This window comes from Sorex araneus, chromosome 1, assembly GCF_027595985.1.
Source record: "Sorex araneus isolate mSorAra2 chromosome 1, mSorAra2.pri, whole genome shotgun sequence".
Lineage (NCBI taxonomy): Eukaryota > Metazoa > Chordata > Mammalia > Eulipotyphla > Soricidae > Sorex > Sorex araneus.
In genome coordinates, this window is record NC_073302.1 from 300,042,728 (window position 1) to 300,068,082 (window position 25,355).

The 25,355-nt window shown below is 56.5% G+C and overlaps 1 protein-coding gene across 2 annotated transcripts in view; it reads right to left on the minus strand.

Moving 5' to 3' along the window:
* Nucleotides 1–25,355, minus strand: part of GATA4 (GATA binding protein 4) — a 29,387-nt gene that overhangs the window by 1,455 nt on the left and 2,577 nt on the right. For both annotated transcript variants that reach the window (XM_055122582.1, XM_055122592.1), the window contains 2 exons: nt 2,743–2,909; nt 2,020–2,145 (listed from right to left, as the gene is read on the minus strand). In XM_055122582.1, coding sequence (XP_054978557.1) covers nt 2,020–2,145; nt 2,743–2,909 — 293 coding nt within the window. The remainder of the gene's footprint in view (nt 1–2,019; nt 2,146–2,742; nt 2,910–25,355) is intronic.

A 25,355-nucleotide genomic window follows, 5' to 3' on the forward strand; every position in this document is an offset into this window, starting at 1 on the left:
CACAGACAGTGCAGCTGCTGTCCTCCAGCCGGCTGTCCCGTCGCCCCGGGCTCTGCCGTGAATGCGCGCCAGCACGCGTGCACACGGCTGGGGCCTTACTTCAGCACCTCCCCATTTTTTGCGGACAATCTTTTACTTTGTTTTTGGGTCATTCCTCCTGGCAGGGTTTGGGGGACCTACGGGGTGCCAGGGATCAGACCGAACCCAGGTCAGCTGCATGCAAAGAAAACACCCTCCCCGCTGCAGCCGAAGGACAATCTTCAACACCTGCACAGCAGCCCTGAGACTCTGGAACTCTCCAACAGAACCAGTGTCTTGCCCCATCTTCCTCCTGAACGCTGTCCTTTATTCTCACAGAACAAAACAGTGTTGCTTCAGGGTCAACACTTCTAGCAGAAAGAAACAGACCTTCTGAGGAAGACAAGCATTGCAAGGAGTGTCCCTAAGGCATTCGGGGGGACTGTGACAAGACAAGCGAGCAGGAGACTCAGCCCCACCCTCACGCTGATGTCAATGCCTGAAAAATCTCAAACATACATCTGGAGTACATGTCTGTGCTAACCACATGTGTGCCTATATGTGTGCACAGAGGTATGTGTCTATGCCTTTGTATGTGTGTGCATGCCTGTGAGTGCCTGTGTGTGCCCGTGTGTATACACGCCTGTGTATGAGTGTCTGCATGTGAATACCTATGTGTGTGCCCATGCCAGTGTGTGCCTGTATGTTGTATGTGTTCCCATGTATGCATGCCTGTGTGTATATGCAGGTCTCTGTGTGTGTGTGTGCATGCCTCTGTGTGTACGTGCCCATATGTGAACACTCAGGCTTGCAACAGCATGACCTTGTACACTGGGGACAGTGCATCCGTTCCCTGCAGACCCTGGAGAGTTGATGCCACTTAATACAGTCATAGAGCAGCAACAGTCATGTTTTTGTTTGTTCAGGGGCTCCAGCCAGCAATGCTCAGGGCTTAGCCAATCACTCCTGGGGTTTCTGGGAACCCTAGGGGCTGCCAGGAATGGACCCCGGGCTGGCTGTGTACAAGGCCAGGCCCCTGCCTGCTGTGCTATTGCTCCAGCCTCACTAGAACCACTTTTTCCTGGGCTGGCAGGAAATTTCAGCAGCTTAGCATCAACTGGCAGGTCAGCAGTTGAAAAGAACTGTGTACTTTATGTTATTATACACATGTTTCTTTGGTTTGGCTTGTTAAATTTAAATAACATTTAAAGCCAGACTTTCCACCTAGACTGCTGAAAAGGTACAAAATGGGAAGTGGCTGTGGCCCCTGTGGTGGTGGCCAGGAACCAACGGTGTCCCTTCTTTGTGTGGGAATACCAGGGGGGCACAGGGCAAGGCCCAAAGCCTGGTGCTCGAGGCCGGCACTGCAGGGACCCCAGACACTGCTAACAGCATGGCCCTGGTGCTGACCACAAGCAGCCCCATGCACCATAGCCCCCAAACCAACAAGACCAAAGAATGGGGGGGCCACATGCTATGTGCCGTGTTCTATATGTGAGTATTTCACAAACAAACTCTAGAGAAATTATTCTGAATAAAAACATAAAAACTATAGGGGCCAGAGTGACCAGACAGCAGGTAGGTCAGTCTCATATACCGCCCAGAGTGGCCCGCAGTCAGCCCTGAGCACCACTGCGTGTGGCGCAAGAACACACAACACAAATCCACACGAAGACTTATGTGGCTCTCTGAACTAAAGGGAAATCCACCCTTCTAGCACACGTGCATATTGGTTTTAACTTCCTTTTCTTGACTTTTTATATACTCCTGTTAAATGTCACTTGAATACAATCAAATACGTCCAACTTTTCCCTTGCGGCTTAAGAGCTTGGAAAACTTGCTCCGGAAGTTCTCCTGTAGCCAGCCATTCGGTGGTTGGGCGTTGGCCTTTTTTGCAGACAAGCCAGCCCCCATGCCCGGCACCATTCAGGGTCCCCGGGAGCCCAGGGCAGCTGGGGGAGAGCGGGTGACCGGGGAGGGGGGTGGGGGGTTGTCACTCACGCCATGGAGCTTCATGTAGAGACCGCACGCATTGCACACAGGCTCTCCCTCAGCGTTGCGGCGCCACAGGGTGGTGGTGGTGGTCTGGCAGTTGGCGCAGGACAGGCCCACTCGGCGGGAGGCAGACTGCGACACGGGAAACAGGGAGTCAGGAGACAGACCATGCCAGGGGCACCCGACACCACGCCCGGGTGTGTGATGCCCCCCACTCCACCCCCACGTCAGCTGGGGTCTGACTCAGGGTCTGTGGAAGCTCAGCGGGTGCAGGTCACCTGAGTGGACGGCAGATGCTGGAGGATGGTGACCTCCAATTTACCTTGTCCACTGCCCCCATGGAGAGAAGCCAGTGGGCAGTGGTCAAGGCCCAACCATGGGTCAGGGAGAGGCTCAAAGGGCATGCGTGTGGGACTTCCCGGTGCTCTGAGCACTGAGGGCCATAGTTCCAAGCCAAAGGAACATGGGAACAAGTCAGCCCGGGGGCAGCCCCCAGCAAGGACTGTCCTCCCGCGCCGGGCAGGGAGACTGGCGGGCCCCCATGCTGACCTAAAGGCGGGAGAAGGGCAGGTGAGACTGGAAGCCAAAGGCTGAGGAAGGCCATCGCTGCACGCTGGGCAGTGGCCAGGGCATGGCGGGGAGGGAGGGGTGCCCAGGGCATGTCCGGGGGGAGGGGCTTGCCCAGGGGACAGGAGGAGGGTGTTGGGGCCTGGCCGGGGGGCTCCTCACCAGGCGACGCTGCGGCTTGATGAGGGGCCGGTTGATCCCATTCATCTTGTGGTAGAGGCCGCAGGCGTTGCACAGGTAGTGGCCGGTTCCGTCCCGCCGCCACAGTGGGGTGGACATGGCACCACAATTGACGCATTCTCTGCCTTCAGAGAAGTCGTCGAACATATCTGCAGGCAGAAGCAGGGGAGCACTCGCATGGGAGCCCATCCCCGAGACCCTCTCTCTCCCCTTTGGGCGAAACATGGTCCCTGCTGGGCAGGATGGGCAAGCACCGGGACACAGCCAAGGTGCCCCGGAGCCAGACAGCGTGCCCGGCAGGCCCGTCCTGTCCAGCTGAGCCTAGTCCCTGAGAACCGCAGCGTTGCTCACTCCCCTGCCCTTCATAAACTCCCCCGGCCACCCCCTCAGCGTCTGCCAGTCCCTGTGCCCAGCAGCCTTCACAGGCCACCCCCATGTCTCTGCACCATGGAGGACAGCAGGGGGAGGCTGGAGGGAGCTGACCGCCCCGCGGCGCCCTCCCCACCACTGCACCCGGCTGCACCTGCAGTGCCACATCCTCCAAACAACCTATGTCCTCCCCAGGGCACGTTCCACTGTGGCCTGTCCTCCTTCCAGGGACCGGCTGGCTCTCTGAGGTCAGGGCTCAGCATTTTCCCTCCTCCTGCTCTTGGGAATGGGGGCTGGCAGGGAACCCCACTCCACACAACAAACAGGTGCCTCCTGAGGCCCCCAGATGTCCCATGTTGGCCACAGGGAAGGTCACCAGTCTCCCACACGCAAGTCCCAGGCCACTTCGGCTCCCCAGGCCTGGCTTTCCCGGAAGTGGGCAAGAGAGAGTCAGGGGTGGGGAGGGGCAGTGGCCAGCCCAGAAGGAGCTGCGGACACTAGGTGGCACCATAGCATGGTGTCCCTCTATGCTAAGTGACTGCACCAGCTTCCTGAGCCAGCGGGCAGCCCCTAGTCCCAGCCCCAGCCCCCGCCCCCACCCTGCCCGCCTCATTCTGGAAGATGCTGGCAGATTTCCCAAAGGACAGACAGAAAACCGTAGCCCGAGATTTCGTGGGCAGTGTATTCTGGAGACACTCTGTCCACCACACCCCACGTCTAGCACTGGTGAAGAGAAGCCTCCACAAGCCCCTGGACACCCCCTTCTCCTTCTGACGCAAGCATGCCTGCCTGAGACGAGCACCCAGAGGGAGGACCCTCCTCTCCTGCTGCATGAGCCATGTCTGCACCATGGCCTGGCCACAGCCCCTCTAAGCCCCCCTGAGGAAACCCCCAGGCCACTCTCAAAGGGGCCACACTCGCCTCACCACTAGGCTGGCGTGTGGGCAGTGGGTCTGCTGTTGCCCGCTGGCTCCTCATGACCATGCCGCACATTGGGCATGGGAGGTCAGGCCCCAGCCAGGGAGGGCCGGAGAACTGCCTCCAGCAGTGCAGCCCCTGAGCCCCCTGGGCACCCGAAGTGTCACGCTGTGTGAGTTTTCCTCTGGAGGGGACTGGCTTTATATGCAGGAGCTGAACCCCACAGTCCCTTGGCACGCCGGGAGAGGCCCTGAGTAGGGTCTGCCCCTCAATAAAAAAACACTTGCCGTTAAAGATGAAGACCCCTTAGGGCCAGGGCAACTGCACAGCAGGTAAAGCACCTGCTCAGAGCAGCCTAAGTCCCCAGCAGGGGTGATCCCTGCATGCAGAACCAGAAGGAAGCCCCCAGCACCGCTGGGTGTGGCCCCAAAGCCAAAGCCAAGAACACCCCACCCTGTATTTAAAGTAAAGCCCCACCCTGCATTTAAAAACTCCAACTGGGGTACCGAGGCTGGAGCACTGTATGCTGGAGCCTGGGTTTGAGCCTCAGCCCTGACCCTGAGCACTGAGTCAGGAGTGGCCCTTAGTGCTACTTGGTGTGTCCCAAGAGCCACAGGGGAGAAGAGTTCACACAGGGGCTGGATCCCAGTCCTGCCAGGAGGGAGCCCTGACACGGCACGGTGAGCCCCAAGCCCCAGCACCAAAAGGCCTCGTCCACATTAAAAATGGAAGCAAAAATGACCTCCCGGATGCTGGGGGTGGCCCCTTCCTACTCGCTCACACTTGGCTCACATGAGCATCTTTTCTCCCCAGAGTGAGTCCAAGGCCCACAGCTCAGTGGGCGCCCCTGTATACAGACATGGGCACGGCCAAGGGCATGGTGCCCGCCCAGCAGGGCACCATGGGAGTCGCTCCAAGCCCTAGGAGGCCACAGGAATGCGGCCAGGGCTGGGTGGGTGTGGGCAGTGCCACTCTGCAGGAGACTTGTAATAGTATCGCAAAGCACTGTACAAATATTGGGGGGGACTCCCAACAATGCGATGAAGTGCTTGGCTAGCAGCCCAGATGACACGGCGGCATGCTCGTTTGGGCTGAGGGGGACACCAGGGGCCCCTGCCCTGAGGAGTGGCTGGGGGGAAGAGATGGGAGATAGCCAGCCTTTGCCGGCACCCCTGCGTGAACAGGATGGACTACAGACTCAGCAGCGGGGAAGACACATGAACGATGGCCACTGAGAGACAGTGGCCACAGAGAGACGATGGCAACAGACGATGGCCATGCTTATCATGCGGTCAGCCCAGTCCACACTGCTGGAAATGAGTGAACAAATGAATGAATGAACGAGTGCAGGTCACTCCCAGCCAGAACCCGAGCAGAGACAGGGGGGGCCATCCTAGTGACCAGAAAGAACTGACCTGGTCAGCAGCCAACAAGACTGTGGCCACACCCACCCTGCCAGGCATCTCGGGGCCCACCCAGGGGCCGGGCTAGAGCAGGAGTGGGCGCGGGGGTAGACCGAGGGCAGTGCGGGATGCTGGCTTTCCAACACTGCTTCTGGGTGCACATGGGCTGAGGGTGTGCAAACTGCCCGGAGTCCCCTCCCCCGGGCCCACCCGTGCGTCCCTGGCTGAGACCACCCAGCCCCAGTTCCCAGGACCCAGGCCGGCCCGATGGCGCCGAAGCACGTGCCAAGCTTTCCTGGCAGCAGCCAGACGGCGGCTCCTGGGCTCTGTCAGGCCTGGCCGTGACAGCGTGGCCAAGCCAGAGTGGGGGCAGGAGGGGGGCCCTATTCTGGGAGCTCCGGGGCTGAGGTGCCCACACCGCCTCTGCCGGGTCTGCCAGAACTGCCGCGCCCGAGGCCAGGGTCTCAGGGCCATGTTGGCATGGAAGGGACTGTTGACATTACCCACTTACACACCACTCACACACACACACACACACACACACACACACACACTCACTCCCAGGGCCATGTCGGCATGGAAGGGACTGTTGACATTACCCACTTACACACCACTCACACACACACACACACACACACACACACACACACACACACACACACACACACACACACACTCACTCCCAGGCAACCAAGCTGTGAGACTGCGGAGGATCCAAGCTTCTGTCCCTGCGGAGGCCAGCAGCTGGAGTACCATGTGGTGGGTGCTCGGCTCTGTGCCAGCCTCTGGCTTGGGGGTCTGTGCTCAGGGGCCAGTGTCCAGGGACAGGAGAAAGGGAGGAAGGCGGGAGGCTGTCAGGAAATCAGGGCAGGTTACGCGGCGCAGACAGCAAAAGCCTCGTGTGGCCAGACACACGTAGTGGCCCAGCTTAGCCAGCAGAGCCCGACTGCCCAGCTATCAGTGCAGGACCGACCTCAGTCCAGAGCTGAGCACCGAGTCCATGAGCCCAGGACAAGGGTGCTGATGGCGAGCCCAGCTGTCTGCTCACAGCTGCTTCCTACTGCAAGGTGCCACCGTCAGCTCGGGCACTGGCATGTGGGGAAGGTGTGTGGCACCGCCCAGAAGATGCGGAGCTAGAAGAGGTCTGTGGCTCACTCCTCCAGGCCAATTCCAGGATGCACAATAGCCTGTCCACGCTGGCCTGTCCTGTCCAGCCACAGGGCCACAGACCACCCAAAGCACAGTCCCTATTCCGAGGTCTTTCCTGGAGGCATCTGGACCCTGCCCCGAGACAGCCATGCTGAGAGTGTGGCTGGCCGTGAAGCAGGCGGCCAGCAAAGGGAGGACTCGTGGACACTGCCCTGCCCAGCTGCCCTGGTGGCCTCGACCTCTCAGGCCTTCCTGCCACTGTTTCCTGCCCTCCTGCCCAGCGTCCCCCACCCCACCTCTGCCCACAGGACGTGAGTTCCACACAGTGTGGATTCTGGGATGGGCCGTCCTCCTCCGTGGGCCTGGAGTGTCCTCGACATACCCTCTGACATCCCTGAGACACAAACAGAGGTCCTTGGACACCACACACATGGTGAGGGACCCGGCCAGGGGCTCAGCGCAGGCTCAAACAGAGCCACGGAGACCACGAGGGACGGGGACACTCGGGCGAGTCCACGAAGGCAAGCGTACAGAAGGTCCCTGACCCGATCCGGCCATCCAGGCATGACACAGCTGCCCACACTGGCCACCGGGCTCCCGCTAACATGACAGCATCACGGGGTGGGGGAGTGGGGAGCTGGCTGAAGGTCCCGCACCTACCATTCCTGCCCCATGATGCATCCCCATAATGCATTTCCAGGACCACCAGCACTCAAGAACAGAGGATCTGCTCACAGATGGACACGGAGTGACATGGGGATCTGGGACACACAGACACGAACTGACTCGGGGACACACCCAGCCCAGGTTCTCTGAGGACAGAGTGGTCAGGGACCAGCTGAGTACCCTAAAGGGACCCCTAGCCCCAAAAGGCAGGGAAACACGGGTCTGTAAGAGGCGAGCTGGTGGGAACCCCACAGTCCACTGCTAGGGCCAGAGAAAAAACTAAATCGTGGTTTAGAACAAGACTCCCCCTTCCTGCAACAGTGTAGAAGCCTGAGCACAGGCTTGGTCTGTGAGAGCGCAGTCCAGGCCGACTGGAGGAGCAAAGGTCCTAGGGCCCGTGATGCAGATGCAGAAGCGGGTAAAGAGGACCTGGGGGTTCTTTATGGAGTGAGGGGAATGTTCTAAAATCTACCGTGAAATGCAAGTAGGACCTTGAACTGCCCATTACAATGAATCGCTGCATTCACAGAAGAGAAATGAAGTGGCAACAAAGTAACATGTACAAACAAAGTAACTGCTAAGGCAGGCCCCTGGCCTTGGGCTGAGTCGGGACACCCACCCTGGACATCACTCCCCAGAGCCACGCATTGGGCAGCCCCCGCACCGAGGCGAGTGTTTCCCATCCAGCTGGCGGCGGGGAGATGGGCGGGTGGGTGCAGGGCAGCATAGGCTGGTCTAGAAAATATGCCTCCAGAAGCTTGCAGGCAGGGCCAGGATCATCCGCAAGGACAGTCACTGGGCACTTCTTAGCCAGAACTCAGCGCTGGGTCACGGGATCAGAGGTGCCCACAGCCGGCACTTCACAGGCAGCTCTGGATCGGCTTCCGGGGGGCCACCCTGTGCCTGGCCACTTGCAGAGCCAGGCCGACCCCCATTCCTGTGTCCATGGCCCTCGCTGCACCACTGCCCGATGCCGGCAGGCAGGAAGGAAATACTGAGTAAATGGCCAGGCCAGTTCCCCAGGGACAAGACAATGAGTCCGCAGGGAAAGGGCCGCAGCAGGAACAACTTCCCCTTGGCCTCGGGAATGGCAGCAGCGGGTGGCCAGGGAGATTTATGGAGATATAATGTGACCTCTTTATGGCCTGCCAGGCATGCAGGGGAGATTTACGTCCTTCTAGGGGAGGGGAGGGTCCCGGGGAAGCCGCATACAGCCAGTGCCTGCAGCGGGATGACACCTCAGCACTCACATCCGCTCCCACGCCCCCCCACCCCAGACACACGCAAGTGAAGAACCAAGCCCATGAGGGTGCCTCCGAGGGAACCCACATGTGATACTCTGAGAGGACATGAGTGAAAGACTGAGGAAGGGGACACATGCATGTCCCAGACTCTGAGAGGACACGGGTGCAAGACTCTAAGGGAACATGAGTGTGAGACTCTGAAAGGGGACATGAGTGTGAGATTCTGAGAGGGGACATGAGTGTGAGACTCTGAGGGAGGGGACAGGTGTGTGACTCTGACGGAAGGGGCTAGAGTGGGGGACTAAGGGAGGGGGCCTAAGTGTGAGACTCAGGGGGGGACATGAGTGTGAGACCTGAGAGGGGGGCCTGCCCAAGAACAGGGCGCCTGCCTGCATGAGCTCCGGGAACACCCCCCACCCCACCCCCGCCCTCCCCCCTCATCCCCCCAGCGGAGAGGCACAGTCCCCACTGCCAGGGAGGGAGATCGCTGCCTGTCTCAGGAAGGGCCTCCGGCCACCAGAGGGCGCCGCCGCACCGCCAAGAGACCAGCCGGTGCCGGACGACTGGCCTCAAGGTCAGAAACAGCTGCAGGAAGGCTGGGACCCGCACAGAGAATCAGAGCTGGGAAACCCATCTGCCAAGGGCAGCGTGAGCTGAACCCCATCTCTGGACGGCCACCAGGCACAGCAGATTGCAACGCCACTGTCCCAGGCGTCAACACACGCACTGCACATCATGCATGCAAAACCCATGAGGTGAAATGCTGCAACAGTAAGCAGGCAGGGCGCTTGCCTGCACACAGCTGACCTAGGCTCCATCCCCAACATCCTACAGTGTCCCCTAAGCCCCATCAGAAGAGATTCCTGTGTGCAGAGCAAGGAGTAACCCCTAAGCATCACCAGGTGCAGCCGCAGAAAACAAAGAATAAAATAAATAAAATGACGCATATTTTGAAGTCACCCACCCAAATTATATCTAAATTGTCTGAATCATAATTAGTAGACAATTCCACACAGCACAGAAGGGGCCTGACGAAAAATAGTTTCCAATAAGGCCATTATGCACTCATTCCCAGAGGCAATGGGGCTGACAAGATTTTCATTTTTCCAGAATATTCTACTCTATCACTAAGCACGCTTAATTTTAGGAATTTCAAAAGGCCAGGAAAGTACCAGAATAATATAACCGTCCCTTTTCCTCTTGGTGACCTCTTTGCTTTTTTTTTTTTTTTGGTCACACCTGGAGATGCACAGAGGTTACTCCTGGCTTTTCGCTCAGGAATTACTCCTGGCAGTGCTCAGGAGACCATATGGGTTGCTGGGAATCGAACCCGGGTCGGCTGCGTGCAAGGCAAACGCCCTACCCGCTATGCTATCACTCCAGCCCCTCGATGACCTCTTTGGCCACTACTTTAAACTTCATGCTACCCTTTTCGATCCATTTTCACTCTCCTGCACATATAAGTGGACACTGGCACATCCTAAGTATTGTGGCATTTTAATCTACACAAATGTCTTCAAACCATGTGTTACATTTACAGCTTTATGTTTTTAAAATAGGACTTGTTGGGGCTGGAGTGATAGCACAGCGGGTAGGGCATTTGCCTTGCACTTGGCTGACCCGGGTTCGAATCCCAGCATCCCATATGGTCCCCTGAGCACCGCCAGGGGTAATTCCTGAGTACATGAGCCAGGAATGACCCCTGTGCATTGCCAGGTGTGACCCAAAAAGCAAAAAAAATAAAATAAAATAAAATAAAATAGGACTTGTTTCTGAAATTTATTTTTTGAAAAGACTGGGCTGGACAGATAGTATGGGGAAGTACATATTAAATGTATCTTACAAAGTATTCTTTTCTATTATGCTTCTGGGTTTTAATTATGTTGCTACATAGGATTAATGTTTGAGTTGCTGAATAAGGTTTTCATTATACTAAATATCACATGGTTCGCTTCTGTGTTGATGGATATTCAAGTTGTTTCTATATGCAGCAAATGTTCCAAAAGGTATCTTTCTACGTATCTGTTTGTATATATGAGAAGTTTCTCTATGATATATTAATTGTATTATATTTATAGGCATCTTCAAAAATTCACCAACAGGGAGCCAGAAAGATAGGCACCTGCTACATCCCCAAAGGTGTGGCCCAAAAAAAACAAACAGCCACCACTGAATTTACAGGACACTCCTGTTTGGATTTGGTGCTACTCAGGACTGTCCGGATTAGCTTTTTCCCAGTATGGGAGGCCAAACTTCCCCAAATCTCAGCCCTTCCTTCCCGACAGCTCTGGTGCCGTGCCCACCAGCTGTCAGTAGAGTTCTCGGGGCACATTTCTTTCCAGCGCTCAGGATGAAGGTGAAGCCTCTGTCTGGGCAACATTGGCCTCAAGACAGGGGTAAAAAAAAAAAAGTGATATCAGAGCCGCAAGATGTCTCAATGTAACTTCTAGTCAGCTGCTACTGATGCAAGTGAGCGGGCGCGGGCACCTTCGCATCTCCCGAGAAGCAGCATCTGTCCACGCAGGCGAGCTGCCATGACTAAGGCCCTTGTCAGAGCAGTTGTCTGTTAAGGGAGAGTATTCGCACCCGGCCCTGTGGTTCCCACAGTGCAGCAAGACCTCGGTATCTCGAAGGGCCCAGGCCTCGTGTCGGCCTCTCCCTGCCGGCACCCCCTGCCAGCAAGCCCAGCACCCGCACGCAGGCCTGGAGGCTGCGCTCTCCCCGAGAAGACCCCCCTTAGGATCCTTGTGTGGGCTGCTGCTTTGCCCCTTCTGTCTTCTTTTTCAAAATTACCTTGGCTATCTTAAACAATTATGCCTCCACATAAACTCTAGGAATAGCTTAGAAAGCTGCAGCTAAGGAATCCAATTTGGGGGGCTGGAGCGATAGCACAGTGGGTGGGGCATGTGCCTTGCACACAGCTGACCCGGGTTCAATCCCCGGCATCCCATAGGGTCCCCCAAGCACCACCAGGAGTGATTCCTGAGAGCAGAGCCAGGAGGCAATCCTGAGCATCGCCAGGTGTGCCCCCACCCCCCACCCCACTCCAGCTGGGTCTGCATAATGTACAATGGGTTTGGGGGCCTTGGTCAGGAGAAAGCAGCTCAACTTCCCAACACAGGGACCCACTCTCCCTCTCACTCACTGCTGCTCTCCCTGGGGCTCTGTGCAGTATCACGGGTTCTCCAGAGAAACCTGTCTTGCTCACCCAAGTGGATCCTTCTCTCACCTGCAGATGAAAACATCGTGGCTTCTCCCAAGGCTCGACTTTCCAACACACATTCACTCCAGCAGGAGGCCGAGGCCTGAGTACTTGTACATGTGGGCACTCGGATGCTTCCGAGGGTTGTAGGAGATAAATTCGGGTTTTATTTTGGGGATTCTCTCAAGTGACCTGGGAGCATTTGGGCAGGAAGGGACGAGGCTCCGCTGCACCACAGGAAGTGTCCTGCTGCCTTCACATCCTTTGTGGGTGCCACCATCTCTGCCCTCCGGAGCTGCCTCTGGACATTAGGCCAGGGCTTCCATGCTGCTTCACGCTCAGCTCCCAACCCACAAGCTTCTCTTAGGCCCCATCAGAGATGGTCACAAGTCTCCCAGATTTGTTTTCTAAACTTTCTCTTATCTCATTTGTTTGTTTATTGGGGTTTGGGGTTTGCCTGTTTTGCTTTTGGGCTTGTTTGTTCCTGCTCTAGCTTCTGGACTCTGCAGCCCAGCACAAGGTCACAAACTGTGGAAGCCAGGAGAAAGAAGCAGCTCCCGGCGGGACCCCCAGAGGCCCGTTCCTGGCTTCCCTGCCAGCCCGGAGCTCAGCATCTGAAGCCCAGCCTGGCCTTTCATGCGAGAGTTTCCATCCTGCTTCCACTTCGTCGGCACAGCCACCCCCAGGAGGGCAGGAGTCCAGGCCAGACGAGGGCGGACGCCAAGGGACGATGCCACCCGCTGACCAGGCTCTGGGGCACCCCCAGTCTGCTCTGTCTGCCAAGCTTCTGCAGTCTATTTTTCCTCGTACTTTTCACCGTGCATGAAAGAGATGTATAACATGAAATGACCACGTGTCCACTCCCAAGAGCCCATTCCCAGGGCCCAGCACATCCAGTTTCATAATCGCTCACAACGCCTCACCCCCCAGCAGTGCAGGGGTGGGCTGACCCGGGTCCTCTCAAACCACTTCACATCTCCCCCACCTCAGGGGGAAGCCCCCACTCCCCGCCTCTGCTCCCAACCACTTCCTGGAGCTCAGGGAAGAGGAATCACAGAATCTGTCCTTCTTTCACTTACATGAAGTTGAGAATGATTTGTCCATGTTGTCACACGTGCTGGTATTTTTTTTTTTAATGTATTAATTTGGGGGCTTGGGGACATCACAGCCGGCAGTTCCAGGTGCAAAGGAGAGGCAGCCCCCCACCCCTGGGGTCGGTACTTCCAGATGAATGAATACCACGTGTGCAGACCACACTGCCATCCACCCCTCTAGGGCACTGGTAGCTTTTTACCAGAGATAACTTCATCTTTACAAAAAGTGAGACCTGGGGAGGGACAGGTGCTGGGCTGGGCCTTCAGAGGCTCACGGCCCTAGCGCATGCACCCAGGCACCTCCTCAGGGAGAGTGTGGGAGTAGCAGCACCGGTCAGTGGCAGCCAGCTTGGGGACACGGCGACGTGAGCACTGGGCCAGGTGTCAGGCTGGCCTGGCCTGCCGGCCTCAGGCACTCAGCCACCACAGGTTCCTCTCTGCCTGGCACAGGGCAGCTGCCAGGATCGATAATGAAGCCAGGCAGAGGCGGGCGGTAGGGCCAGGGCACCCTGGACAGCACCCGACACCCCGGCTTCCTCCTGCTGCTCACCGGCAGGACCAGGCACGTCCTTCATGGCTGGGAGGAGCCCGAGCTGCCTCCTTTCCTTCCCGCCGTTCCAAGGCCGAGTTGGGGGTGGCAAAAGCCCCAGAAACCCCTGCTGGCCATGCCCACAGGGGTGAGGGCAGGAAAGACCTCCAGACCCAGGCGGCACTCGCCCCCACCACCAGACCCTGTGACAGTGTCTGGCCCCCAGCTCTGTTTGTGTCCAGGGACACACGTGTCACCCGAAGGCCCTGGTGCAGGACAGGCCAGACGAGTGGCCACCGGCCACTCAGCTCCTTCTCACCTTCACGTCCTCCTCCATACCCAGCAAAGCCTCAGCCCTGGGAAGCACTGGCCCCCGGGGCTGGGAAAGAGGCAATGGGGGGCGGGGGCGCGCGCGCCACATTCTGAGATCCCCGATGCCCCCACTGGACTTTCCTAGACTCACCCTGCACAGTGCCCCCATCTCCCCCTTTCTCCGTGCCCGCCCTCCTTCAGGAAGATCCGTGACACATGACAGAGCCACACTCTATGTCAACAACCCCAGCGACCTCTGTGCCTGGACACACCCCTCTGTGGCCGGGGCTGAAGGCACAAAGCTGGACATGGGAGGAAGGCTGAGAAAGGAGAGCGCTCACCACCACTCGGCCTCTGCAGCCTCCTTCCCGGGGCCCCCAAGACCCACCTCAACACCAGCCCGAGGTGAAACCTTTCCAGTGAGTGACCGACGCCGGCAGCTGGGAAAGCCCACACAGGACGGTTCACACTTGGGAAGGCCTGCCAAGGGTGGCGCACACTCGGGACAAAGCCGGGTGCTCTGCTGACAGCGTCATCTCCCGAGATTCACCATGATCCTCAGAGGATGCGACAGTCAGACGTGGGTCTTCCATGAGTGTCAGAACCAGACCCCCTCAGCACACAGGCCAGCTGCTCCAGACCCAGCTCAGAACCCAGCGAAGGCTCCGACGGAGGAGGACACCTGGCTCATGGCCGCCTTGCCCTCATCAATTCCTGCCATGGCCGCTGACTCCCATGTACGGCTCCAGTGGCACCTGCTCGTCTCAAGCCTGACGGAAGGCCTCCCACCGTTGCCCATGGCCAGCCAGGCCACCCCCGGGATCCAGGCTGCAGGAGCATCAGGGAAGTGACACACCCTGGGGTGAGGCAGGAGGGAGCTGGGCAAGAGCCGGACAGTCAGAAGCCCAGGGGGCATGTGCCGTGCCCCGGCTGCAGGTGGAGACCGTGTTAGGGCCCAGGCTGGTCCTGTCACTGCAGATCTTCATGTGCTCTTTTAAGTTCATGCATTTAAAAACAATCAGTCTTAAAATTGTCACGGGGGCCTCGTATGCTGAAGGTCGGTGGTGGTGGTGGTGAGGGCCGCCGGGCTCACCCTCTGGCAATATTCCGGGGCTCAAACAATCCCATGAAGCAAACCAGGACCTTGGGTGCATGCAAGACCCGTGCTGTCCCACCAGGAAGCCTGTGCCAGCTGCTGGGAAGGGGAGTCTGGGGTCACCGAGTTTAGGTGCAAACGATGTGCAAAGGATGTGACCGAGCATCTTGGTGGTGAGCACAGGGTGCTCTCCCAAACACGAAGAGCTACCTCGTCCCATGGCTCCCTGCTGCTGCCCTCCCTGCCCGGCCAGCCAAAAGCCACAGGCACACAGCCGCATAGGAAGGAGCCCCCGGGGGGGCAGATGGACAGACACACAGCACACAGCATGGGCTGCATGTTCCCAGAGGAAGGGATTCTCAGTAGGCCACGGTGGGGAGAGCGCAGAGGGCTGCATTGTCACAGTCCCCACGGCAAAGGGCCAACACTGTGAGGAACAACCATCCAGAGACTGAGGCAGGAGTGGGAGTGGCCAGGGACAGGGCGGGGCTGGAGATGAGGGGGCCGTGGGGTCCATGGGTGTCACTGCCCAAACACCACAGGGGGCAGCAGCTCGGAGTCTGACCCTGGGAAGTGTCCACTTGCCAAGTGGGATCCAAGAGGCATCCTGGTGGCCATGTCATGGCATGCAACCCCCGACACGCCACAGTAGCCAGGCACCTCGACCCTGACCACGACAGCAGCAGCAGCGGCAGCAAGAGGGGAAACGAGTAATGTTGCCAATTTTGTTATATATACTATTACACAAATTTCCTAAAAGATGCAAACTGGAAGCAAAAGTCTTTTCATCCTGAATTTGAATTGGAAATACCGCACGGACACTGGTTGGCTTATCTGCGCTCTGGCCCGGACAGGGCGTTCAGTTCTCAGGAGGAGGAATCCAACAGAAGGAACAAAACCTGCAGAGCTAGTTCCAGGGGGAGCTCTGAGTGCGGGTCCTCTGGGAGAAACAGTCACAGCCAGGACACAGGGGGACAGCGATCCCTTCTGGGTGGAGAGCAGGAAGGTCAGACACACTTGTTAAAAGACACACAAAAAGATTTTGTCAAAAAACTGAGGGCCCCAGGGGGCTGGAGCAATAGCACAGCGGGGAGGGCGTTTGCCTTGCACGCGGCTGACCCGGGTTCTAATCCCAGCATCCCATATGGTCCCCTGAGCACCGCCAGGGGTAATTCCTGAGTGCAGAGCCAGGAGTAACCCCTGTGCATCGCCGGGTGTGACCCAAAAACCAAAAAAAAAAAAAAAAAAACTGAGGGTCCCATTTGAAGACATTCCTGTGGGCAAAGATGGGGAATCGGAACATCCTATGTGGAAATTCACAAGTTCCTTAAGATTATTTTAAAAGATCTTTATCTAGGGCCAGAGAGAGAAAAGCAGGGAGGGTCTTTGTCGTGCATGAGGCTGGCACCCCACAGAGTCCCCCAAGCACCACCTGGGGTGGCTCCTGAGTGCAGAGCCAAGAGGAAGTCCTGAGCACCGCCAGGTGTGGCCCCTAAGCCAGCATTTTTTTTAAGATTAAAAAAATAGGGGCTGGAGCGATAGCACAGCGGGTAGGGCGTTTGCCTTGCACGCAGCCGACCCGGGTTCAAATCCCAGCATCCCATATGGTCCTCTGAGCACCGCCAAGGGTAATTCCTGAGTGCAGAGCCAGGAGTAACCCCTGTGCATTGCCGGGTGTGACCCAAAAAGAAAAAAAAAAAAAAGATTAAAAAAATGAATCTCTCCCTCATGACTAATTACTGGTGAGTGCTAGGAAAGCACTTCACTGAGCACTGTGAAGCAGAATAGAAGAGTCCGGCCCCCCTTCCTGTACAGAGTACCTCATGGTGACGGGTACGAGGGCTGAGGCCTGCCAGTCTCCAAGGGAGGGGGCAGCGCAGCCTCTGAAAGTACAGACAGTCCCAGGCATGATCCCGCCTATTCCTGTCAGAACCCCGTGAACATACAGGGGCCACACACATGTGACAGTTGACCCGAGGCTGGGGACACGTGGGAGAAGCCTCGTGAAAGGCAGAGGAGCCGGGGAGGGACCCCCCAAACTTCGGACACGGGGACCCAGGGACACTGGGGTGACATCAGGGGCATTCTCTATGTGTCCTCTGTCTCGTCTTTGCTCACGTGGTACCACAGGAACTGGGCTCTGGGCCTGCATCTGCAGGACCCAGTAAGTCGACAGGATTCGCTACACAGGCCAGGCACGGCCCCGAATGCCAGCGGGACACAGGTCCGGGAAAGTGAAGAGTCGCTCTCTCCTACCTCCCGATGCTCAGATCTTTACACTTGGCCATCCTGCTGCAACAGCGGGAATCAAACTTGCAGGCCAGAGGCCCAGGGCAGAGGTGAAGGCACCCACCCACTCTGTGTGCGGCTGCACCAGTGACGCTGGCTCCAATCTGGGCCCCACATCCGGTCTCCGGAGCATGGTCAGGCGCAGCCCTGAGTACCACGGGGTGTGGCCCCCCCAAAGCTCCCCATGAGCTGTGCACCCCACTTCCTAAAACAAAATGTCCTCTTCACCTTTAGCCTCCTGGGAGACACTGGGAGACACCCCCTCCCCTAGGCCTAGAGACTGTTTCTCCGGATGTGACCTTCTGAGACCCCCCAGAGAGGGGGGCTCTGAGCCCTCGTCAGCCAGCCAAGCACCCCCTGCCTTGCAGGACCCCCTCTGGGAAGCGAGATCTTGGGGTGTTGCTCCTGAAATCTCACTCAACCTGCACACAAGCCCGACAACAGACACAGAACTTTCTGGAAGGAACCTGCAGCCTGCCCTTCTTCCATCTGGGTCTGTTCCCAGTTGGAAAAGACAGAGGGAGCAGGGCCAGGCCGAACCAAGCAGGGCCGCGGAACTCGGAAGCTGACACACTACAGCTGGATGGTGGATATGTGCCCCGAGCCGGACGCACATATGGAGCCTCTGCCAGCTTCCCACGGCCCACCCAACCCTTAGTCCCTAATCACCCTGTAGAGGGACCAGGTCAGCCCTGCTCACTCAGGGCTCAGGTGAGAAACCCTCATGACCTGCCTTGCACACACACTCAGATCCACTCACACAGATGCTTATACACATACTTTCATCTCACATACACTCACACATGATCACACTCAAACACACATATACTCAAACGTGCGCACACACTCATATACGATGACACATTCACACATGCATGTTGCAGTCATTTACACACTCATATACACCCAGTGTACATGTGTGCGCACACCTGAACCCGCACTTATTCTCATGCACACATGCTCATGCACACATATATATACCCACACAGTGCATACACACACCTGCACACACATTCACTCATAACACATGCTTATGCACACACACTCATATACACCGATAGTGCATGCAGACAAACCTGTATCCACATCCACTCTCATACATACAAATTACACACACTCATAAAACCCACAGAGCACATACAGTCACACACACACTCATATAACCCACAAAGCACACACACTCACTCTCATATAATCCACAGAGCACACACACTCAGAAAACTCACAGTGCACACACACACTCACATACATACTCATAACCCAGTGTACACACTCTCACACACAAACACACTCATATATACCCAGTGCACACCTGCACCCGCATTCACTCTCATACCCACATGCTCCCGCACACATACATACATACATACACTCAAGTCTGTGTATGTACTCACTCCCAGTCAGGCCACAGAGACCTCCTCGAGTTTCCCAGCTGTGCAGCCTGAGACACGCCAGGCTCAGGACAGGGGGCAAGGCTCATGTGTCCTCGTGTCCTTGTGGGCTGCTGGCAGGAAGAGACGGCTGGGACGTCCGCACAGATGCCCCCCTGCTGCCGAATACTCCAACCCGGCTGCCAAACCAGCGGGACAATCTCAGGGCAACTCTGCAACCTGCGGTTCCCCAAATCTGTTTTACATTTCAGGGGTCAAGGGTTTGAATTTCATATCAGAAAAAGCTAAACGAGCCCATCCCCTGGGCCTTGGCAGAGACCACGGCTGAAGAAGGGCACAGACTATAGGCAGACAGACCCCAGTGGTAGGCTCACGGCTCATGGGAATGAGGAAGGGCAAAGACGCAGGGACCTTGCTACAGGGAAGCCCGCCCAGCCCCAAAGTGCCAGTCCCCGTTCTTAATCTCACAGAATTCAGGAGACTCTGAGCCCCCGAGCCTCAGTGCCAGGCCATCACAGGGGCCCCTGGAAATTCACACACCAGCAGAGCTGGGGGACCCCCAGCACCAGGGACACGAAAAGTTACAGACTTAAGTAGCAAACCCAAAGGAGTGTGCAAACACTGTTTTCCCACTGTTTTCACTCCTGGCTCTGTGCTCGGGGATCACTCCTGGCTCTGTGCTCGAGGATCACTCCTGAATCTGTGCTCGGGGATCACTCCTGAATCTTTGCTCGGGGATCACTCCTGGCTCTGTGCTCAGGGATCACTACCAGAGAGGCCAGGAAATCACCCCAGCAGGCCAAGCACAAGGCAATCACGCTACCCCTGTTGAAGCACTTTGGTCCCCAGGGTCATTAATCTTATAAAATCTTTCCTCAATGCTGAAATGACTAGCCAGTTACTTTTATGACCTCTTCAGCATACATACACGCAAACACACACATGCATGTGTGCACACTCGTACACACACACTCACAGACACAGCCATACTTGATCAGGGACCTTCTGCAGTCCGGGCATGGTGCCTCCAATGGGTCTCTCGGGGTGGCCAGACTGCCTGGTGTGCGTGCACGGGACTGTGGGAGCCCGTCACAGGTCCCCTCCTGCTCGATGGACATGGAATTCAGTAAAGAAAAAAGAAACTTCACTTCAGGGGACGGCCGCACCTGCTGCCGAGTCCTCTGACCGTTCCTTGGAAAGGAAAGCTTTCCTGCAGCCATCTTTGGCCTCGCCAGTATCTCCTTTCTTGCAAGTCAGCCGGATTTCCCCAGCAAGCCTACACTTCATGAGAACCACATTCTTTACTCCGGGTCAAGTTAAGTTCCCTGGAGAGGCTTGGGGAAGGTTGTATTTGCTGTTTGTTTTCCCCACCTACTCAATTTTGAGGGATAACTTATATTATTGCCTCTCTTTGCCTGGTTTGATTTATGATCTTGGAAGTAAGGTCATTCTTTGCTAGGGCAAAGAAAGAAAGGAAAAAAAAATGTTCTCCCCCCCCCCACCTAATACCTGATAAAATATCTCAAAAGGTCACTGCAGACCTTGACAGAAACACATACAATTTCAACCCAATCTGATAAAACAACAACTAGAAAACTTTTATCAGGAGAAAATGTAACTTGCCATTTCCCAACTCAATTGACTGAACTTGTTTTATCTGAAATGACAGACATCGTCAGATAGGAAAAGCTCCCGATAAGCAACCAAATGAGCAGTCCCGAATCAGGTCCGATTGTCTGCTGGGTCAAGCCCCCACACCTGCTCAGGGGGTCAATGAGAGGCTTGGCAGGGTCCCTGAGGGGTTTGGAACACTGCACAAGTGGTGAACTTTGAGACTCCAGCGTTTATTCTGCGATTATAATTAACCTGCTCACCAGTTGCTATCGATCAATTCTGAATGGAGGTGATAAAGTTTGACTGGATTTCTAGAAGTAGAAATGGAGATTTAAACTGGGAAGAAAAAAAGCAAGACTGAAAAGTAGTTTAAAGACTGAATTCAGTTTGTTTTTTGAGGGGGTGGTGGTGGTGGTGGAAGCGGTTGGGCTACACTCTTCCACCCTGTAGTGCTCTAGGGCTACTCTGACTCTGTGTTCAGGGATGACGCCTGGCTCTGTGCTCAGGGATGACTCCTGGCTCTGTGCTCAAGCTGACTCCCAGCTCTGTGCTCAGGGCTGACTTCCAGCTTTGTGCTCAAGCTGACTCCTGGCGGGACCAAGCGCTGTGCCAGGGATCTGAGACAGGGTCAGCGGCTTTCAGGCAAGCACCTTATCCCCGCACTGGCTCTCTGGCCCTGGGTTAAAATTTAAGGAGCCCAAAGTGGGCCCAGACTGGGGCCTTCCAGCGCTCACAAAGTCATGATCCTCACAGTTGGATTTCTCAGGCTCCAACCTCCAGTTTGTGGGTGACCGTCCAGGAGAGAATGCAGGACCTGCAGGCCACTCTCGAGCAGCCAATGACCTACAAAAGCTGGGGACAGCGCTCCTGCCTGTCCCTGTCCTTCTGGGGGTGGACAGGAGAAGACAGCGAGAAACATGAAGTCAACTGCTGGCCTCGTGCAAAATGCCAAAGGCCAAAAAATCAGATTCCACTCATTGAGATAAGAGCCATGGTGCCGGCTGGATTCTGATTACAGAGTGAGATCAACCCAGAGTCAGAGCTTCCCAGGGGCCCTCGTTCCCGGCCGGCCACCGGGCTGTGCTCTAGTCGCATCTTTACTAAAAACAAAATCACTCTGGGGCCTGAACAATAGGACAGTGGGGAGAGCATTTGCCTGGTACCGGCTGACCCAGCACCCCATAGGGTGCCCTGAGCACCGCCAGGAGTGAGGAGTAATCCCTAGGCACCACGGGGTGTGACCCCCCCAAAACAAAACCAAACAAATGAACAAATAAAGCCCAGAATCACTTTAAGGAGCACTGGGGGAGGGGAGCAGAACCGAGAAAGCAGGGCGTCACCATCCTTCTAAGACCAAAGGACACACATGGGGGAGGGGATGGCACCGGCCCTCCTGTCCGCACACAGTGGCCAGGGTTCTAGCCCACCACCAGGCCTGGGCCCCTGGGCCCCAAGCCCCCAAGGCCCCCGGGAGAGATCAGAGTAGAGCCAGGAGTATGCCCTGAAGCACAGCCAGGGGAGATCCAAGCACCAAGAAAGGAAAATAAATAAGTCAATAAATAAATATGCCATTTTTGAGATTTGCCCAAACCAGGGCACATGAGACTCTTCGGGGAAGTGGGGAACGTGGCATTGTCCTCGGCTGCAGTCGGGGGGCGAATCGGGAGCGAAGGGATTCTAGATAAATCCTGGGGGGAGCGGCGGGGACAGGGTCCTGCAGGGTGACCCAGAAGACCATCCACATGGGAGAGGAACGGGGCAGAGCTGACCTGGGAAGTCTGAGGTGGAGCTGAGCCCCACGCCAGCAGCTCTGGTGCGCAGGACAGTGGGTCCTCACCTGAGGGCTGGAGTCAGGTGCGTCCCTTAGGCTCACAGAGTCGCACATACAGTCCCAGGGGGACCCAGACATCCCTGCAGACCCCGGGTGGCCATTAGCCAAGCCGTAATGTCGCCTGACTCATGCATTTATTTGGTAGAACTCAAAGAGACCAGAGGTTATTTCTACTCTAGCTCCACTTGGGCTTTCTTGGTGGGACAGGATGGGAAGGGGTTTCGGGGCCCCACCCAGTGGCACTCAAGGGTGGCTCCTGGCAGTGCTCAGGGGATGTGCTGGGGACGGAACAGGAATTGGCCATGTGCAAGTGCTGCCTGCCCAGCCCCTCCACTCCTGCTTTCTCCATAAAATGTGTGTGCCTGGAACAGTCCAGGGATGCTTATTCCCAACCCACTCCCATTTCCGAGGCCCCAGGAAAGACCCTCGGGGCTTAGGGTAGCAGCCGGAAAGCTGCCTTCTTCCTCTTTCCTATGCAAACAAGCGGCTGAGACGCCTCTTTCAAGCCTGACCTTGCCCTGAGGAAGGTCACCTGGTTCTCCAACACCTGCTCCACTCCGCCCGGGGCTGATGGCCAGTGACTTCTGGTTCCAGCCCTAGGTGGGCCGAGAGAGCTGCCCTCCGCAGGTGAGGTGACAGGGCTGGGTGGGAGCCCGGCAGGGGCAGGATGGAGGTGGCCGGAGCCCACTGAGGAACTGCTGAGGAGGCCTAGGCGCTGTGTGTCACCCCGATCTGAGAGAAAAAGATACCGTAGGCACAAAGCAAGGAGGGGAAGGACTCAGCTGCTGCTGACAGACAATGAACGGGGCCCCAGGCGGTGAGTCTTACAGGGCCACGAGCAGGAAGGAGCTGCAGGCTCACAGGGACAGGGCAGGGCAGGGCCCTCCCACAGGGGACAAGGAGTCCAGTTCAGGAGTGACCGGGCACTGGACAGAGAGCTTGAGGTTGGCAGGCTACAACATTCTGAAAATCTGTCTCACAAACCATTCTACCATACTAAAAACAAGTTTTGAAAACTTTTAACTTCCTTATCATTTTTAATTTCTGGCTAATTACTGTTCAATGTTATTTTATTTTTAAAGCATGACAAAAATTCCTATAAAAATGATTAAGGTGGTTGAGAAGGACCAGACGGCCAGACCAACTCAAAGGGTAGTGCAGGCCCGCTGACGTGGCTAAGACCAGGCTAGCCTCACAGCACCACAGCAATGCTCCAAGCATTGCCCCCGAGAAGACAGCTTCGCACTCATTTTTTTCTTTTTGGGTCACACCTGGCGATGCACAGGGGTTACTCCTGGCTCTGCACTCAGGAATCACCTCTAGCTGTGCTCAGGGTACCATATGGGATGCTGGGGATCGAACCCGGGTCGGCCACGTGCAAGGCAAACGCCCTACCCGCTGTGCTATTGCTCCAGCCCCCAGTTTCGCACTCAGAGCAGGCAATGTCACACATTCCTGCTGATATCTCCAGATATAAAACATCTGTGTTCAAATACATTTGTATTTTTTTTCCTTTGCATAAATATAGTCTGTAAACCTCTTAGAAAAAACGCCATCATGCCATGTAATGCCTTTCCTAATCTTTCATACTGACCCAACACCCTGCTGTTTGCAGGGATCAGGTGCAATCCCAGTGAATGCCTATCAGGCACCCCAGGTCTTGTCTGAGTTTTACTCCAAGCAGACCTGCAGAAATCCTACAAATGACGTTTCTGGGTCCTGAGCAGCGACTTCGGGACTGGAGGGGTATCGTCAGGGGCTCCTGAAAAGGACAGGCCGATGCAGACCCCATGGTTTCTATCTCCCACACTTTGGAGGTCTGTTTCCTTATTTAAGTAAAAACAAGAAAACAGGGGGAACAGAACAAAAGCATCGAACTGAAACTCCCCTCCGTGTAATCCCCCCAAGTGCTTAGAAAGGGCCTGAAGAGGGGCCAGCGGGGAGGGCACTGGGCCTTGCATGAGGAGACAGGGTTCCATCCCCTGGGTGTCCCATATGGTTCCCCGAGCCCTCCAGGAGTCATCCCTGAGCACAGAGCCACCAGGTGTGACCCCAAAACCAAGAAAAAGTGTTGGGTGAATGGGCCTGATCTTTCAGTGGGACATCAGGCGGGTGACAGCACTGACTAGAAGCGGGGACACGCCTCAGCCCAGGGCCTCCACACACACACCGCCCCCCGTCATTGGCTGTCACCCCAGCACACAGACCAGCCCAGCTCACACTGACCGGCTCAGGGTGGTGACCGGAAAGTCAAACAACTTGGCGTTTCTCAAAGACTGACAAATTGGTCTCCAGCCAAACAGGCCACTTTAGAGCTGATCTCACAAAGGCCCACACTGGCTCGCTGATAAGCGACAGGCCCCCGAGGCTCCACTGCCCGGTACCATGAACACTGCGAAGCCCCTGTGCGACCTTCAGGGGGGCATCTGGGTAACCCAGAGGCGGATCTCACTGTGCTGACCCTTAAAATACTTCAGAATTTCTGAGCGCTTCTGAAAACAGAACAATGGTTTGTTCCTCTATTACCCAAGAGGACAGTCATTCCACGAGAGAATCTATTTTCATAGATCTTCCAGAAGCGTCTACTGCAAACAACCTACTCCTCCACTCATGGTCCCTGGGCACTGCCAGGCTTGCCCCTGAGCACGGCACAACCGGGTATGGCCCCAACCCCGAACTCACTCAGCAAACACAGTGAAGTTCTTCATCTTTATTTCAGTTTGGGGGTGGGGGGGGCACAGCCGGTGATGCTCATGGAATACTCCTGGCTCTGTGCTCAGGAAAACTCAGGGGGACCACATGGGATGCTGGAGAATGGACCTGCGTCGGCCACATGGAAGGCAAAGGCCCCACCGCTGTCCTGTCTCTCTGGACCCAGGACTCTTCGTCTTGAAAATCAACATCAAGGTGGTGTAGGCCCTGATTTAAGACACGCTGCCAAGTCAGATGCCGTGTCTCTGCTGTGACAAGGAGGTAGCCGCAGGACCCCAGCTCCTGTGTCCACTGACCCAGACGTGGGCCTCACCCTGGTCCTTGCCACAAACTGATGGCAGAGCCGTCACCCAGTGCCCAGGGTGCTACCAAGTTAGCTCGGGTCCTGGGCCATGAGCACTGGGCTGTGCTCAGCCATGCTGGCACCAAGTGGGCTCTGTCGGCAGCCCTCCCTCCCCTCATCCCTTCGCTCCCCGCTGCTCGCTCGGGGGTCAGCCTCTCCGGCAGCCACTGTCTGTGGCGTGCCCACGTGAGTACTGAGCCAATTCCCTGCTACATCTCTGCTCAAATATTTGCTAAGTGCCCAGCATGTGCCAGGCACTTAAATATGAGTAAGACTCTGTCCCGGCCCTTGGTAAGGTCACATAATTCCCCTAATGTGCCTAACTGGCGATTTCCACGGGAGTCCAAGGCACAGCACATGCTGAACTTGGAATGAATTAAAGTTCACCAGGCCAGCAGGGCGGGTCTCACATCCACCTCAGCTGGGCGGCGGC